General features: G+C 36.3%; 1 protein-coding gene across 1 annotated transcript in view; it reads right to left on the bottom strand.

Annotated features, from left to right (window-relative positions):
* Positions 1-18,955, bottom strand: part of LOC149415043 (alpha-1A adrenergic receptor-like) — a 52,068-nt gene that overhangs the window by 21,265 nt on the left and 11,848 nt on the right. Inside the window, exon 2 of the mRNA XM_089642984.1 lies at positions 8,858-9,119. Coding sequence (XP_089499110.1) covers positions 8,858-9,119 — 262 coding nt within the window. The remainder of the gene's footprint in view (positions 1-8,857; positions 9,120-18,955) is intronic.

The following is an 18,955-nucleotide window of genomic DNA, read 5'->3' as shown; positions in this document are numbered from 1 at the left end:
ATTTTATTCCATGAACAAGATTGGACAAGCACATATAAGGAGGCTGAACATGGCCTAACTGTTCTTCAAAACTGGCTTAAAGCAAACTCCCTTACATTAAATGTGAATAAAACCAAATATTTAATTTTCTCCAAAAACAAAAGAGGACAACCAATGAATGAGCATATACTCAAACTACATGAATGTCAAAAAAAATTTCCTCAATGTTCCTGCTCGATTATAACTCAAACCAAAAGCATAAAATATCTTGGTATTGAAATTGACGATAAACTACACTGGGATTCACACATTGATCGTACTTCAAAAAAGTTAACTAAACTCATCTACTTCTTCAAAAAATTACGGAACATTTTGTCAGCTACGGATTTAAAGAGAGTTTACTATGCTTTATGCCACTCCAAATTGGAATATGGAATAATAGGATGGGGCTCAGCAGTATCAAAACATATAAAACAGCTGAAGGTAACTCAGAATTGCATCATAAAGACCATACTAAAGGTTCCCATAAGGACATCAACAACAGAAATTTTTAAACAATTTGACGTTCCAAGCATACAGAAAATCTATGCCAAAAACATTTTGGTACAACACCTCAAAAATAATTCTCAGGAAAACACCTCACATACTCATAATACCAGAGCCAAACAAACAGAGATACTAACTATACCAAAGTGTAACTCTACCTTTGGACAAAGAAGCTCTGAATTTTTAGCAGTAAAGGTATATAACAAACTCCCACTTAGTATCAAACAAATCAAAACAAAAAACAACTGCATTAAGAACATTAAATCTTGGCTTAAGGAATTACCGGAAAAAGAACTTACTAGCATATTTAAAACATCGTCGTAGAAGTTTCTGGAAACCCTTACCCAAAACATGAAGTCGAACCATAGAAGTCGCTGAAAAATTATTCAAAACCTAGTCCCCCTCAGCACAGGATCTCCTAGTGAGGAGGACTATAAAAATCTATATCAATTAATCATATAAATATATATAATTCTTATAAAAATGTTTAAAAAAATGTAATATAGTAACTAAATAAAAAAAAAAAAAAAAAAAAAAAAAGGTAGATGATATAATCCGTCATAGTAGCGCTATCTGTCGGCACAGTCGCATATGAATTACAGGGAACTGCATACAAAGGTGGGGGAGTTTCCTTTAGGGTTGCGACGAAAGGGGTAGGCGTGACTTTCTGACAGGACAAAGGGAATTACAGATAGGGGGCGTGTTTAGGTTTTGATTTATATAGCATCGACCTTGGAAATATTCCCACAAAATGAATAGGTGAACGAACGGGGCTAGGATCAAGGTTAAATCACTTGACATTCTAGGAGTTCACAACCTTTTTTGAACGCATAACTTCACTCGGACGGAGCGAGATTTGGTAGCAACAGGCCTGTTACTCGAGGTTAAAAGAAGTAAGAGGGTTGCCAATTTCAGACACTTGAGAGAGTTGATTTTTGGGAAAATTTCGAACATGGTTCTGCGTCATTTAGTCGGTAATAACCATTATCGAAAGTACTTAATTTTATACGTGGCTTATGGAAGACGAAAATACATTAAAATTAATGTATAGACGCTTGGCAGAGGAATTATGACCGAGTACATACGGGTTTGTTGTGAAGGGAACTTGAGACCTCTGATTGATTTGAAACGAGTTGAGGGACGAAGAGAGAAGATAGGCGTGTGACAGAATCATTAAGGCCAACACCCATAATTGCAGAGAGGAATCGTGAAAATTCAGTAATAGTTCTTAAAATGAAACTGGCCAAAGAAATAAACAGGTTATCAAACCGATGCGATCTCGGACGAAAGGCAAAGGGTGAGCGACATGATGTGTACTGGGACATTTCAACTAGAACAAGTACCGAAAAGGCCTTAGGAACTTGGAATAATCAGTGAAAAGTGTGATTATTATACTAAACTACGAAAGGGGAAGGTGAATAAATGTGCAATGTAGGAGGCGACCTTACGCAAGGGACTTATCATACGGAGGAAGGGGAATGGTTGTCAGAAGTGATCGATTCGGGAGGTAAAGGGAGGAACGGACGTGTACAGCATTCAATTCGACAAAAGGCGAGTTGCGAGTTCTATTTCCACACGGGAGAAAGAAGATTAAAGGTAGGCTGTAGGATATATCCACGAAAACGGAAAGTTAAGAGGAAAATTTTGATTAGTTACGCGTAAGAGGACGTCTTAGCGCACTAAAGGAAAGGTCATCAGAACACACATCACGGACCAAATAGGAACGCGAAAAATTTAAATTAGAAAAACAGGTCAATTTTGACGGATTATAAGGCACCTGCAGGATGGGGCAAACTTCAGAATTTCACCAGTACGGGCCTGTGTTGTGAGACAGCAGATGCCCATTTTTTCTGAGAAACGCAGAAGGGTAAGTCTGATAAGTTTTAAGTCACACAGAGGATATTGTGCGAGAAATATAAGACCGTAACGCTTCAATAAAGGTTGGATCGCAATGACAAGCGTAGTTAATTACTGCTATAAGACATCATGCGCGGGCACAAATCGATATAGTCCGTCACAAGTCGCCGAGGACCTTTTAAGGGAGTATACGCGCCGCGCTAGGAGGAATTATCACTTTGGTCATTATCCTGGACTTAGAGATTTTCTGGGCAAAAACATACAGTTAAATTCAGTGTTTGAAGAAATTAGACTCAGTGTCCTTGACGTAATAACAAAATTCAGGTTGAAAGGTTGAACGCGATTTTATGTTTTAAATAAAGTAACGGATTATAAACGAATTGAAATTAAAATTAATAAACGCTAAAAATTCCTTCTCGAATAAAGTTGAACGCGATTCTTTTTATGTTTTAAATAAAGCCACGGATTATAAACGAGTCGTAATTAAAATTAATAAACGCTAAAAATTCCTTCTCGAATAAAGTTGAACGCGATTGTTATGGATTCAAATAAAGTCACGGATTATAAATGAATTGTATAAAAATTAATAAACGTTAAAATTTCTTCTCGAATAAAGTTGAGCGCGATTGCTATGGATTCAATTAGAGTCACGGGTCATAAACAGAAGATTGTGGTCAAAAGATAATAAACCAAAAATATTCTTCTCGGAAAAAATTAAACGAAAGTGATAAAACTTTAATTGGGGGCTTCAATGGAGCCTCGGATTAAAGTCAAATTATAACGGAAATCTATATACCTAAGTATCTTGCTACCGCGCTTTGGGCTCGATCGAAGCCGTGTTACAACGAAATTTTTCAATAACTACCAGGTTAGGGAGGAGATATCGAAGCACATTCGTTACGGCCGGTAGAGAGGGTAACACAATAAAAATTAGGAAAATAATGTTGAGGATGTATCAGGTGGAGGTAAAGATATTATGTATAAGCTCAGGGTAAATCTAGTGATATTCGCGAACACCCCGCCCAAAATGGCAACGGTTGTGTAAAACCCAACCCGGATGTTGTTATTTAGCGGATAGGGGCTGGGTAAGTGTTTTATTTCCAATTCAATTCAACCAAATTCCCAGATGGACTTGGAACGCGTGAAGCTGATATTTGCCGACTGACAGTTACTACTAATCCACTTTAATATGTACATAAAACCAACATGTCAATTTTCAGGATTCCCCGACAATATCAATATAATTACCCTCAAGCCTTACCCCATTCCCAAATTTACCCCTCGAGTAAACTTCATAGTTGGGTAATGTCTGATAGCGTCGCTGCAAATCCGTTTCTCACAAACACGGACTAGACAGAAGGATTTTTTTTCTCACGCTATCACGTGAGAGGGGTTGTCAGCGTGGACGGATCGGGCCAACGAAGCGCTGGATGGACTACACCCTCTGACGGGGCCGTGTGGAGTTATTGGGCACGAAAGTGGAATGGAAATAGTGATGCCAATTGGTAATGAACGGGAACATGGCCTGCAGTTGGGGCGTGTAGGACGAAGGCACTTTGGACGTCTGTGAAAATCCACGTGGAGGGCGGCGGCGTGAGATGACGTGGGGATAAGTCCGCAGCACTATCACATTATCAAATGGTGTCGACCGAGAGGCTGATGTAAGCCAACTGGAACGCTCCCTTGGCGGAATTACAGCAGCTTCTTTGAGGTGAACTGTAGGTCTGACGGCACGTGGGAGATTGAGCTTCATCAGGCAAAACCTACACGACACACCTTTCGCGTTAGTATCATGATATGGGATGCAATTACCTTCCCCATCTAGACTCAGTAAAGTAGCTCGTCCGGAGGAATGGGCGTTGGAGCGATTTCGGAAGTGGCGTGATGACTTAATTCGCTTTCTCTTGGACGTGAATGCATCCGACAGGTCAGGGTACCTTTATGAAATGGGTCGCCAGCTGTGGGGTATAGTGTAGCCACGTCGGGGTCAGCGTTTGATTTCTGATCACCATCCACCGTTCTCGTATTTGGTCAGCGGAGGAGCCAACGTAATTTGCAAAAAAAAAAACATTTCGATCACATAGTTTACCCTTCCTCTCTCCCCCCCCCCCTCTCGTCCCTTCCATATAAAAGATTAAGTGTCGAATAACAAAATTAATATATGTAAAACAGAATGAAGGCGACCCCGGAGCTGAGATGGTGAAAACCGTCGCACTATGCATGTCAATACCATACTATACTAATTTGTGCAATAACGAAACTATTTCATGTCCTCGGATTTATTTAAGGTAGGAAAGAGCTTAAAAGGAAAGGTTTACAATTGATTACTACTGTATTAGAGTTAGGGGTACTGTAGGAGACGAGAGTAGGCTAAACGCGCGGTCTTATAAGAAAGTTTTTAAAATTTCAATGGTAAAGGGCTCATTCACTCTAATTTAAACGAACCAGGATTACCACAAATATATGCATTAATAGCCCGTTCATATCTCATATGAATTTCAAAACCAAAAAATACACAACGCTGAAAAAGGGGCATTATTGCGAATTAAATCTTAAGATCTTCTGCCGTATGTTCCATACGGGGGTCGAAAGACTTAGCTAGGGTTTCTTCTTAAGGTAGTCCTCTAAGGGCGCCACCAACAGCTTAGGAAAGTCGAAGGGCAATGACCAGGATGTTAAAACATTTTGCAGATCAGACAGGAGAAATAACCATTATTTCAATATAGGTATAAATGTAAGAAGGGTGGAACCATTACAACCTCCATTTCTTTCAGTGTCACAACAGCCTTGATTGAAAATACCATATTTCCACTAGCTCCGGAACATGTTAAAAAAATATTAATGTAAAGTTTTTTCTTTATCCTTGGATGATTTATTAATGTGGGAAAAAACAATAAATCACAAATGTATGGTATGGAGTTAAAGGGTAAATTTTCATTTTAAATTTTCCATCAGGCTATTTCAGTTTTCTTGAGGTTTTATTTTAAATGAGTAATGCGGGTTCAGTAGCGGCGTGCGCAAGTAAAATTAAATTGTCCTGTTTCACAAGAATTCATTCATATGATTGATATACAGAGTTTTCCAATAAGAGGTGTTATTTTGATATTCAATCGTAAAATATCAATGGTTTCGTTGCTTGTGTGGCACATAGCGCCGTCTTGTTGAAACTAAACGTTGTATAGATCAATACCATCCAATTCCGGCCATAAAAAATCATTAATCATTTCTCAATAGCGCAATCCATTCACCGTAACTGTTGCTACAGCCTCATTTTCGGAAAAGTAAGGACCAATGATTCCGCCGGACCATAAACCGCACCAAACAGTTACACGTTGAGGACAGAGAGGGTTTTTAAATAATAAATTTTGGGTTTTCAGAGCCCCAGATGCGACAATTTTGCTTGTTGACGAAGCCACCGAGGTGGAAATGGGCCTCATCACTCAAGATGATTTGCATTTGATTCTCTCAAGTGAATTTTAATAATTTCAATGCATAGTTGAAGCGTGTATCGTTCCATATTTATTAATGACGTAGTTTCTACTTGTCAAATATCAAAAAATGACAGCTTCAAAATTGACATCTACCGAAATAGCGGGCTATTCAAAATAACACCTCTTATTGGAAAACCCTGTATAATGATGGTGCATTTGCTTAACATATTCTCAGTATCCCCATTACAAATAATCGTTACAACATACGCTAATTGGGGAAGCCATAGTCTCACTGGCTCCAGACCTGAACCGAAAAAGATCTGGACATCGCATTAGTGCGATTTTGTATGAATGGCATTGAAGTCAAATCTAGGTTGAGGAGAAATTGCCTGTCAGCCATCTTGTATGACAAAGTTTTAAAATTATTTGAATTCAAAGTGGTGCATAATGAACCATTTTATTTCTGTGTTTTTAATGCATTTATAACGGCTTGATTTTTTGGGTCTTTGATGAGACAAGAGATGGATATGTTATCACACCCCGCGGTTTCAAATGGTTCTTGAATAGTTCGTCCAAGCCAAACCAAGTTCATGTTACAACATACCCCAATTGGGGATGCCATAGTCTAATTGAGTCCAGACGGTTGGGAGCTGTTGGTACTCTTGTGCAATATTCACATCAAAAAATAATAATGAAACGATTTTTAATTTTAAATTTTACATCGGAGGAAATAGTTTCCCTCAGGACCTATGTCATTTTGGGGATGCTGTGTGGAGGGCGTTTTTGAGGAAAAGACTGAGTGGACAAGGGACTTGAGGCGACCCATGTTGAAGTAGTTGTTAAGAGGAAGCTACAAGCCAAAAATATGTATATTCTTGGTGTACATTATATTTTAGGTGATAGGCATTAAAATCTCTTGACAAATGGAGTCTAGAAACGTTCGATTTCAAACACAAAACTGGTTTTTATTTATTTTGTAAATAATTTTATAAGAAAGTAAAAAAGTTATCCAATAATTTTTAAAAAGTTGTTTTCTTTACGCGTTCATACATTTCTTATGAAAAAAAAAATTTTTAGTAGTTTACATTTATATTTTTTATTGAGTAATTTATATTTTTAAAGCATATTTTTTAGTATTCATAATGTACACCAATTCATTATAAAGATTAATCAAAATAGTAATTTAGCATTAAACTTCGCCATCGCATTAAATTTGTGGAACAATTGTCGACAATAATTAAGCCCAGTGTAGACGGCTAATTACTATTTACTCCATCGTAAAACCAGCGGAATTGTTAATTTTAGGGGCCATTTCCTAAAGTTTCATTTAGACCCTGATTGGCAGTAAAATAACGGCAATAAATTGAAATTACCTTTGGTCAACTTTCATTAACGATTTTCGAAGTAAAATAACCATTAAATAATAAAAAGAGTCCGATAAAAAGCGGAGTGTCGAGCCGCGGTCAACAGTGGTTGTGTGTACCTATTGCTGAGTGCCGTTCGCCCGTTCCTGTGCCGCATACAGATAAGAGATTATTGTTACGTTTTATTTAATTTTGTTTATCGTATACCTATTTGTTTGCATCCTTGCTTACGGCTAATCCGTTTTTGTTTGTACAGTCAATGAAATAGACTGCGTATTATTTTTTCAGTTTAATTTTTAAAAGTTATGTTTTTTTTATATTATGGAGGAAGACGAAGATAGGCCCCCCGACCCAGTGTCGATATTGGATTTTTCTGATTCGGAATCTAATACGAGCCAGGTTTCTATTGCGCTCCCATCTCGTAAACGACGACCATCGCGTAGCCTTCACATTCCATCGAAAGTTAAATCTATACCGCCGATTCAATGAATATCGGTTCAAGTTTATTAACCTGAATGAATTCAACATTTAATTTGTTTTAGTAATCTAAAAGAGTCCAATATTTAATTTGTTTTATTATTCTCCCAATAGATTAACCGAATTATTTTATCCACTTTAACTGTTACCGGCACAAAGCACTCTTTTCAGGGTGAAATGCCTAAAACCAAAAAAAAAAAATAATAAAAATTCAACTGTTTGACACTCAAAACAGTTCCTATCACTTGGTTAGTTGATACTAACTGTTATTATTAACAATATGTAACTACACACTTTCGGCAGGTACATTTTTTTGATTTAAAGTTGGAAGTAAAAATATTTGATTAAAAAATACTACTTCTTATATATTAAAATTATGGTTCTATGATAACTCAACACAGTGACAATTCAACACACTTTTAAAAAAGTGATATAAAGTCATTGGAAACGGTGATTTTTTTTAACCTAACCTACATAACCCAATTAAAAAAGTTTTTGTTTCATCACTTTCCATGACTTTATATAACTTTTTAAAGATGTGATGAATTATCATTGTGATGATTTATCCGGTTACCAAAAATATATATCTAATAACCTCAACACAGGCTTGTCCTAGTGAGGTTAAAAATTATAACTTAATTAAAAAAGATACAATGTAAAGAAACGATAAATAAATAAATAAAAAATATAAAAATCTAAAACGAAATTTTATCTAGTTTTCAAAATGGTATTTTTTTATGATATCATATCGTACATCATCGGAAGGAAGAACCTAATACATAAAAAAAGTATTGCCTGAATAATACTGTTAAGTTGATGGCCTACATGGTCGAGGGGTACGGCTCTCGACTAGCAAACCGGAGGTCGCGGGTTTAAATACCGGCGTGCGCAAGAAATATTATTTTATGAATTTGTTACTAATTATTTCAAAATTTATTCATTTTAAATAATGTATGATATACTGGTGTAAAAAACCACCATTCAGAATTGAAACGTTGCTTGAAATGGATTTAGCCGTGTTTGTTGACCATATCTGAACAGCCAGCCTCACTTTCCTCGTACCCATCTCCTTCCCTTCCTCACTACCTTCAGCTCAACAACATACCTTAGTTTGGGATGCCATAGTACCTATCACTAGTTTCAGATGGCTGAGAGCAGTTGGTACAGGTCAGAAAGAGCATACACCTATACAAAAGGACTCACCCAAGATGTTTATTAACGGTGCAAGAATCTCCCTCTTCCCCTCCGGGCCAGGCTAGCGGTGCCGCCAGCGCGATAAGGGCGGCAGCCGCCCACGGGGCCCCCAACAGGGCGGCACGCGCGCGCGCCCCGCCCAGCACGCGGGCACGTCGCAGCGGCCGGGACACGCCGAGGTAGCGCTCGCCGGCCAGCGCGCACAGCGAGAGGATGCTGGCCGTACAGCACAGCACGTCCAGTGATGACCAGAGTGAGCAGAGGATCGGGTCTGAAACAAGCACGTTGATAGAAATTAAAAATGTAAGATTGAAGTCAGCGTAATGAGTAAGATTAAGAAAATGACGCTTAGTTGATTTGGTCAAATACAGCTAATGTAAGGAGAATATATATATATACATATGACGCGATTGTGGCACATGATTGTGGATCATTGCACTATCAAGTGAACCAGATATATCTTAACAATTGTGTTGCAATCTTTAGAGCACAGCCGTAAGATGGTAATGCTGTCCTTGTTCTGGCATTCTACCGGTAGTGCAAGATACTATCACGGCCGTTGTTTCCAAATTTTAGATCGATCAATCTGAGGCTCCTCTCAGCCAAGCCCTTTATTGGTTGATTTGCCTGTTTCCAAAAACCTTATCGTTGATCATCTTAAGTGGCCCCGTCCACTTCCACAGACAATAAAATAACATGTAAAATTAATATTGATGGGTTAATATTTTAGTTACTATTTATACAGATAACTTGTTTTAATCACCGAAATTTTATATTTTTTAACAAACGCATATAAATACATTAAACATAAAGCATTAGCTTGACTTTTACTATAAATTTTACTAATACACTAATACAAATTTGACGATTGATGTTTCTCTTCCGTGTGTTAACATGAAACTAAGGAACTTGGACAAAATAAAAATAAAAAAAAGTAGCAAGAACTTTACGCAGAATGGGAAAAATGAATATTATTGAGTTTACAACATCATCCAGCATTCAAAAGAGCATTTTTGACAATCGAAAACGGTTAAAGAAATCGTTGTATTTGGCTGTCGGCGCCTGAGTAACTCGATATTATCGTCCATTACGTTCGCCTATTCCGCTATCTATTATAAATATTATCATTAATATCTTAATCTTCACTGTCCATATTAATTTGATGCTAAAAATAATAATAAAATTGGCGATACGCAATGCGCAATACGAAAAAGAATGGGTGAACCAAATGAAGTTCGACATTTCGCTGTCATTTTTCACTCTGTTGACACTTTTTGTAACTAACCCTTTTACTGAGCCAGAGGTTAATCCAGCTGTTTGGTTCCTCTAGCTTGATAGGAGAGTTGCATTGGGAAGAGCGTAATTTTGCATTTGAGGAATGTTGAGCCAAAATTTCGGTTCAACAGTTGATCAGTAGGATTGGGAACAACATATTTCAGTATCAGTATGGCTTTAGTCGTGCTTGGTGGCCAGATCTGATTAGCCAGGTACTTCCCCAACCAATTCAGGATGCCATAGTCTCACTGACTCCAGACGGTTGGGAGCAGTTGGAACTCTTGTGCGGTATCTCATCGACAATGTTGCGTAGTCGGATAATACGCCAAAAGAGCACTCAATATGTTTGTACATGGTTGACATTTTTTGTCACAGAGAGAGAGAACGGGTCGTTTCTTTGACTCGTTCTTGAGTTCCAGAGCTCGGATGCCTCTGTCTATTACTTGTAGGTCAGATAGGTTTTACAGTATGCATTTTTATTACTATTCCGACATCCCAATATCCAGAGATGTGCTTTATTTCAAATGGAAATGCAAAATGCAAAATGGGTATTTTGCATTTTGCATTTTAAATGCTTTTCTAAAAACCATTTTGCATTTTGCATTTTAAATGCTTTTCTCAATGCATTTTCCATTTTAAATGCTTTTTTGCAACATTCTTCCTACTATCTCCACTCATCTTTTTTTCATAAGCCCCAAATATCAGTCTGTTCTCAACCTCGCTATGAGAGATAATTTACATTTGTCAAGTTGCTCCCTGGTAGGAGCCCTGGCAATTGAGTGATACCATTACAAAAAATACTGATTCAAATAATGAACATGGGACCATGACGCTGTAATAAATGTTGGATAGCAGTTTCTATGTTTTTACGTTGGTAACATTAGCCCCGCGCAAATTTTTTGTGGTTTCATAATCTGTAGTCGTGGTGTTTTTGGATTTACCATCATGTAATATGTTTGTTCTACATTGATGTCCATTATTAAATGACAAAATTATTTAAAAAATCTATAATTATTTTAATTGTTTGACCTGAGAAACCATTTTGCATTTTCAATGCATTTTGAAAATAGGTATTTTGCATTTTGCATTTAAAATGCTTTTCTAAAAACCATTTTGCATTTTGCATTTTCAAATGGAAAAGTTTTGACCCATTTCCAATTTGCATTTCAAATGGTTTTGGGTACCCATTTTGCACATCTCTGCCAATATCACAGCAAAACCTTTATAAAAATGATCATTACTGTAGAAAAATAATGTATGGGGAAGTGTAAATAACGCCACATTAAATCCCCTAATTATAACGCAAAAAGCCTTCCTGAAAATACTACTCAAAGTAACCTATCAGAATTTGCTCTGAACATATTTTTAATAATCTAAACATCATATCACAAACAACCCTATACTAAAACCATACTTATCACAAAAAATACACTTGATCTACTAACGAACAATCCTAACTAAATCACTAAATCTTTCAATCAAAAATACATCCAACAAGCAAATACGAAGACAACTTTTCTACAAAGAAATTTCATTTACTACGGCATAAAACTTTACAACAAAATACCAAATAAAAATAACAAATGTCAATATTATTTTTTTAATGATAAACTAATGTTTATAAGACAAGGTTATGTGCATAGCACGAAGGGTAACAAATTATTATAATCAATAATTAGTCTCCTGAAATATCAATACAAATTGAAAATATCTCCCGAGTAAAAATAAATGCCGCCGACAGCAAATTAACCCGCACCTTCTGATGTCCGGTCAGATGCTCTGGACTACTGAGCCACGTCGGTTTATTTCCAACACGACAAATAATTCAATATGTACTAGTACTTCAATCAACAATTACTGCTTATTATATTTTTTTCACCTGTAAACAAACCAATTTTATTTTTGTAGGAAAGGCTTTGTTAGTGCTAAATTTCCCACTAGATGGCGTCGAGACATATTATACTCGTATCTACATTAGTTGGTGAAATATTTTGACATGTCAAATATTTTTTTTTTTTTTTTAAATGTCAAAATATTCAAAGCGTTCATAAAAAATGGAGCTGGGACACATGGAGACACGACATTGATGAAAATAGTAAATAAATAAATTAAATACACTAGTAAATATCGATTATTGAAACATTTACCCGTGAATAGGTCTATGTCTGGGTTTTGTATACGTCTTGTAAAGAGCTAACAGATTCTTCAATAGTAACCAGTTGTTAACCCTATACAAATCTCAAGAACATCCAACAATTGAATTTTGGGAATACTGTGCAAAGGAGAGTAGTCCGTCTGAAGAAAAAAGCTATCTCTTATGCACAGACGCAATATGAGCACGCTGAGTCTGTTCCACAGGTGTTCCAATGAAGCCTGCTCTAAAGAGCTAACAGCACTGATCTCCAGTACGATACGAGCGAACGAACACCAGTTCACAGTTGATTTTGTCTTCATGAGAACATTTTGTGTAAGTTGGCTCGCATGTGGAACGAGCTACCGGCATCTGTTTTTCCTCCTTCATATAGTCCGGGCCTTTTCAAGACCCGCATTAATAAATCCCTTCCTACAGCCCCTGCCTAACTCGCCTCTCAAATCTGCCCAACCTGGTGGCGACATAGTTCCCGGCCTTTACACTGTGGGGGCTATCTTGTGAGGTGTCACATATTTAAAGCTCAATCAAATAGGCGCAAGCGAAAATCTCTTGACAAATATCTTAAGTAGCGTTTAAAGAAACACTGTGCATTTTCTCATACTTATAACATGTTAAATAACTGGACCAGATATGATTTTATGATTTTCATAGCTTACTTTGCGATTTTTTTCTACTCGTCATCTGAATAGAGAATATCTTAAAGAATAAATTATATATTTAAGAACTTAAAACTTAAACAGTTTTACTCATAATAGATAGTACGGAGGGATAAGAACAGGTTAGTAGAAAACGTTACACGTAATCGTACTGCGTATACCGGCCGTTATACTGCAGTATTAGTGGCTGACAGATTTTTAAACTGTCCTAGTCCCAGGATTAGGGACGTATTACTACGGTATTAAGACGGAGATCGCAGATTTTGTTAAAAATCTTGTTGATTTAACAAATATCGATCTGTTGCGCAATGAAAATGTAGAAAAAGCAGTAATACCCCTTGGCAGCACTATCAGAAGAATATTTTAGATCGATTTACTAAAGCAAATACGGAATGCATTATCAAATTGGCCAAATTTCGAAGCAATTCATAGCAGACCGGGTCAAATTCACGTCGCAAATTTCATCTAAAGATACGTGAAGTTAGCAACTAAACACGAAATGCGAAAATGACCGTGTTTTTGAGGATTGGAACAAAGTAGAACCGATCTAAAAATATTATGAGTAAATATTTTAACCGGATCCGTATACGGCCCTTCTCACCGTATAGCTATACCAGCGCTGCAGCGACGTATTAGGGAATATTTATAAGTAAGACTTTTTAAGTTCAAGGTAAGAATATTATGATGCGAATACATTTGCCTTACGAGCAACAACAGCAAATGGCGCGAAGCGTCGCTTGCAGTTGATTCGTTCCTTTCTCATAATTCTGGCAATACAGCAAACATTTGCAACATCTGTAGAAATTCGGAATGCGAAGGTATAACTATAGATATTCATTAACATTATCCTGTTCATTAGTTATTTAATTAAGAAAATAGTAAGCACCAACAATAAATATATATTTTACAACAATTTCCAAACAACTAAGAGGCCTAGACAACAACTGACTAAATATTCAACATCTTATAAACTGCTACTTCCATATTCTACATAAATAACAGTCAGTATCCTTCTCACTTATCCTTAGCACTGTCAACTTGTTTCAAGAATCACACACAACTATATAGAACCATTATTTCGTAATACCATCGACTTTAAATTTGCAAGTGGCTATTCTCGTAAAACTAGCATTTTACTTTGGTAGGTAATAGAAAAAAGGTAGATGGATCATTTTTAGTTTTATTTTTATGTAAGTACTGCACAGGAGTCCCAACTGAGAGTATGTAATATGAGCCAATTGGAGAATGTCATCCCTTATTTATTGGGGTGTCTTGTGAGGGTGTGGATATCCAACCAGAGTCCCAACTGCTCCCAACCGCCTGGAGCTAGTAACACAATGGCTATTCCCAGTTGGGGTATATTGTGAAGTTGGAGGTAGTGAGGAGGGAAAGGAGATTGGTAAGAGGAAGGTGAGGGAATACCTGGCATTTCAGATCTGGTCATCAAACACGGCTAAGGCCATTTCAAGCAACCTTTCAATTCTGAATGGTAGTCTTACACCAGGGCGATACTGAGTAAATGAATAAATCGTGAAATAATACAAATTCATCAAATAAAATTTACTTGCGCACGCGGGTATTTGAATGCGCAACCTTCGAATTGCTACTCGAGATTCTTACCTCTCGATTATTTAACACAGATGAGAAAGAGGGTGGGAATGTACCAGGATTTAGATCTGGTCACCAAACAAGGCTAAAGCCATTAAAAGCGTTACCAGGGTGATACTAAAAGTGTCTACCATTCTGGAACAGTATATTAATTTTAATGAATACATTGTAAATCACTGAGAGGACATTTTATTGTGCCACAGGGATCCAAATTAGGACCACTATTATTTTTAATTTTCATTAAAAACATTCGAAATTATTTAATCAATGGTTGGTTTATTATCTAACGCACGTGTAAAATTTAAACAAACCTAACAATAAACAAGTCACAAAAACGCAGTGTTTTACACCATGTATTAAAACCAGGTGTAACAATTAGCCCCTTTCTAACTGTCTTCGCACCTAAATCTATATCAAAGTGATTATATTATATTATTTACTACGCCCATTCCATAATCGACCAAATAGCTCCAACACCATAATTCATCAATCAATCGCAATTATTCCAATCACTGTTCGCGAATACGAAACCACCCAAACGTAACTTTGACAGTTCAAACATTTAACATACACGTCATGCAAGTCTTACTTAAGGCTCCGTAGTAAGGGTTCAAAAAGAAGTAGAAGGTGCTTTTAAAGGTTAAAGGTAGCGCGCTAGTATAAAACATGATTATAATTAATAGTTGTAAGTGAAATTATTTAATAAAGCATGAGTATAAAATGGAGCTAAATCTCTCGAGAAGTCGAGTGCTCCAAGGATAAGTAACTTCAGTTTGTCATTTTCAAAGCAATTTTAGAGTTTTTTGTTGTTGTTAGTTTGGTTGTGTATTTTGTCTCAAATCCAAATTATTTTTTTTTGCTGAAAGAGCCTCACAGCCGTTCCTCTTAAATACTGTAGTTTGTAACTTTTAATTATTTATAACTGGCAGGCTGTCTGTGCAGATAGAGAAACAATAGCGCGTTTTGCTTTTACGTCAAACGGATGTCACGGTTTTTCAAAATAATCAGATTGACAGAATGATTTCTATATAATATAGGTATATAAAAACACACGCGTATTCGAATGCAAAGTTGTGTCAAAATTTCAAAGCAATAGGTGAAGATCTTTTGGAGATTTAAGATTTTAAACAAACTAACATTTTTATTTATATATATAGATATCATGTTATGTTAATACGAATGTCAGCATGGAAATCATTAATTTATTTCATGTACGCTTTTTGGTTTTTTTTTTAATACTTTTATAAGTCTTAATTACATTAGTGTAATAAATTGACACGATAATATTGAAAATAATCATAGATTTATTGTAAGCTTCAATTCAATTAATACATATTGTCAATAAAGCAAACAGTAGAATGTAAGAAATAAGATACGAATTAAATGAATCGACTAATTCTCGTAGGTACAACAAATAAGAAGAAGAAACAAAAACATCTACATTGAAAGTAAAAAATCCACATTAAAAGAAAAAAAAATCAAGCATCAACAAGTAAAGTTTTAATGTTTCCATTTTTTAATTTCTTTAAAAAAAATAGTTTTGATTGAGGATTGAACCTTCCTTCCTACCCAGGAACTCGAGTCAACCGCGCTAACAGCATCGCCAAATGCGGATCGGGTACGTCCAACATTAGCTGCTGTAATGTCGTCCGATTTCAGAGAAATGTGTATATCTCCGCGTGTGTGTACATGATTGCCGCCAAAAGTTTATGAATTGCATTGTCATTGATAATGAGGCTATCTGCAAAGTTTCAGCTCGATCGAATGTATGGAAGTATGTTAATTTCTACTTCAAAGATTTACATTTATTCATTCACTGAAAAAGTATGGAATGTTTTTTGAATGAATGTAAGTACTGCGCAACCACTGTACGTGTATAATATATATACTTTTTTAAGTTAAGTAAGTAAAATTGATAATACAGTACTGCTTTTTGTATTTGAACTATTATCTGGGTGCACAAATACATCTAAACGTGCGCTCTTTTAAATGCCCTTCAAAAACTTAGTTCTACTTGAAAAGTTTTTTTGATCTGGTCGATATTAATCAGAAGAGAGTTCTCTAATCTTTTCCATAGCAAACATTTCCCTAACTCTAATACTTCACTCATTCCCTAATATCTTTCTCGATCTTTCTACCCGTCTCCTGTATGTACCATACATTATCCCCCCAGGAGTCTGGAATATCCCAAATCCTTTCTATTCCCGAAGCTTTTGTAGATGAAATATGTATCCAGAAAGCCTTTTATCTTTTTGAGGTTCTCAAACCTTTTTATCAATATATGATTTGAATTTTTTTAATTTTAAATTTAAATAATACAGTATGGAAAGAAGAAAGAAAAAAAAAAGAGATTATATAAGTAAAGAAGACAAAAAACCTAAGACAACTCCAGTCTGTCCGAAGAAACCTTCCTACAGAAGCAACAAAACTACTTATCAACTCTTACGTAGTCTCACGTCTCGATTATTGCAACGGCATTTATCCCAGCCTTCGAAAATATCAAATTGACAAACTTCAATCAGTGTTTAATGCAGTAGCACGGCTCATAACCGGGGTTTCTAAATATTCGCACATCTCAGAACACCTTCGTAACCTTCACTGGCTCAAGTGCCCTGAAAGAATCCTGTAAAAATTGTGCTGGATGGTGTTTAAATCCATCAATGAAATGGCCCCACCCTACATCTCTGAACTATGCGTCCCGGAAAACACAAGTCTGAGCAGAGGCGGTTTGCCCTTAGGCCTATGTAGGCCCGGGCCTAGGGCGGCCAGATATTAGGGGCGGCCAATCGTGACAAAAAAGTCACAGATGATAACAAGAAATTACTTCCTAAGTACCTAAATATTCTACGTACGAAATAGCGATATGCAAGAGCGTGTTCACACACAGCACACAGCGCGCCCCCACGCACAGTGGCTTAAATTTGAGCGCTGGCGCGACATTGACCCCAAATCGGCATGTTCCCGAAATGATTTTTTTTTACCAATGTATTCTCAATTAATCACTGACATTAAAAAAACCATTGAAAATAACATCTGAAGCTTACTTACTCGGTAATTACGCACAGAACTGAGATGTTTGGACGCGCAACTATGCTGCTGTATCTAGGCGAGTTTGAAGGCGCGCGAAATCAGGTGGTTTGTGTACTTATTTTACAAAAGAGTATTTTTAAAAATCACTTAAGATATTCTTTAAAATACGTGGTTTGTTTAAATAACTGAAAAAATATATTTTTTTCATAGATTATAACTGTTGCCTTGGTTCAAAGTTTACCTTTTTTTCCAATTTTTTTTTCCAATATTTTGCCTTTAATGGAGTAGGAAAAAAAATTTTTACAAGTCTTCACGCTATTTTAATAGGATATTATTGCTGTGTCTTTTTTGTACACGGGAAAAAAAATATTACCACCAACTTTATCCAGCCACTCCAGTAATTGCATTTTTAAGAAATGATTGTACTTAATTTTCGTCAATTTTTTTTAGAATCCAAAATTTGACTCCTATATGTCAAAGAAAGATCAACTTTATGTAATATTTAGTTCTGCGTACCGTTAGAATAAAAATTAAGTTATTCACAATTATTCATTGTCAATTTAAATTAACATCTGAAACTCAATTATTATGTAATTAGTCTCAGAACAGGGGTACACTGATATTCGGGCGTGCAACTATGCTGCTGTATCTAGGCGAGTTTGAAGGCGTGCGAAACTGGCTCCGCAGCCGCCCTCGCCAGACCTATCATGCTCCGTCGCTCGCCCGCTCGCGTATTTCCAATCCCTACCGTGATTCAGTTGCGCTAGTGACTGAACCGCGTTAGGTATTGTTATGCATAATACACACAGAGCTATAATATCGCTCGCCATACTTTCCAATTTGGAATGTACGGCGAGCGATATGCCGAAATACGCCATCCCACGCATATTATAGCTCTGTGTGAATACGCTCTTAATCACCTTACAAAAGCTATAATAAATAAATAAATCAGAGATTATAAAATAATACAATAATAAGATGTTATTTATGCTAATTATGAACTTTCCACTGATGATAGTGAATAATAAAGTGTGACATTATAAAGTTATTTTCTTTAAAAAATAAAAATATATATATTTTTAGTTAAAATCTATGAAAAAGGGGGGGGGGTGGAGGAACGTAGGAATAGGATTAAGAGGCAAAGGATTTTTATTTCTTTTTAGCATTGTTCTAAAGTAGCCTACGGAGTTCGGATTTGTGACATCTATGGTCAAAATAGATAAAGCATTGCAATTTGCAAAAGCTCCGTGTTAAAATAAACGGCTGGCCAAGAAAATGTTTTAAATAATTACAATAAATGTTTTACGAATGGTAGGAGATGTGGTCCATTTTTGGACCGAAATCAATCGCAGAAAAATAAAAGTGGTCCGTTGTCCATTTTTCGAC

The sequence above is a fragment of the Hesperophylax consimilis genome, chromosome 19 (assembly GCF_061612785.1).
Source record: "Hesperophylax consimilis isolate HC1 chromosome 19, BYU_Hcon_1.0, whole genome shotgun sequence".
In the NCBI taxonomy this organism is placed as follows: domain Eukaryota; kingdom Metazoa; phylum Arthropoda; class Insecta; order Trichoptera; family Limnephilidae; genus Hesperophylax; species Hesperophylax consimilis.
This window is presented reverse-complemented; position numbering and strand designations above follow the sequence as displayed.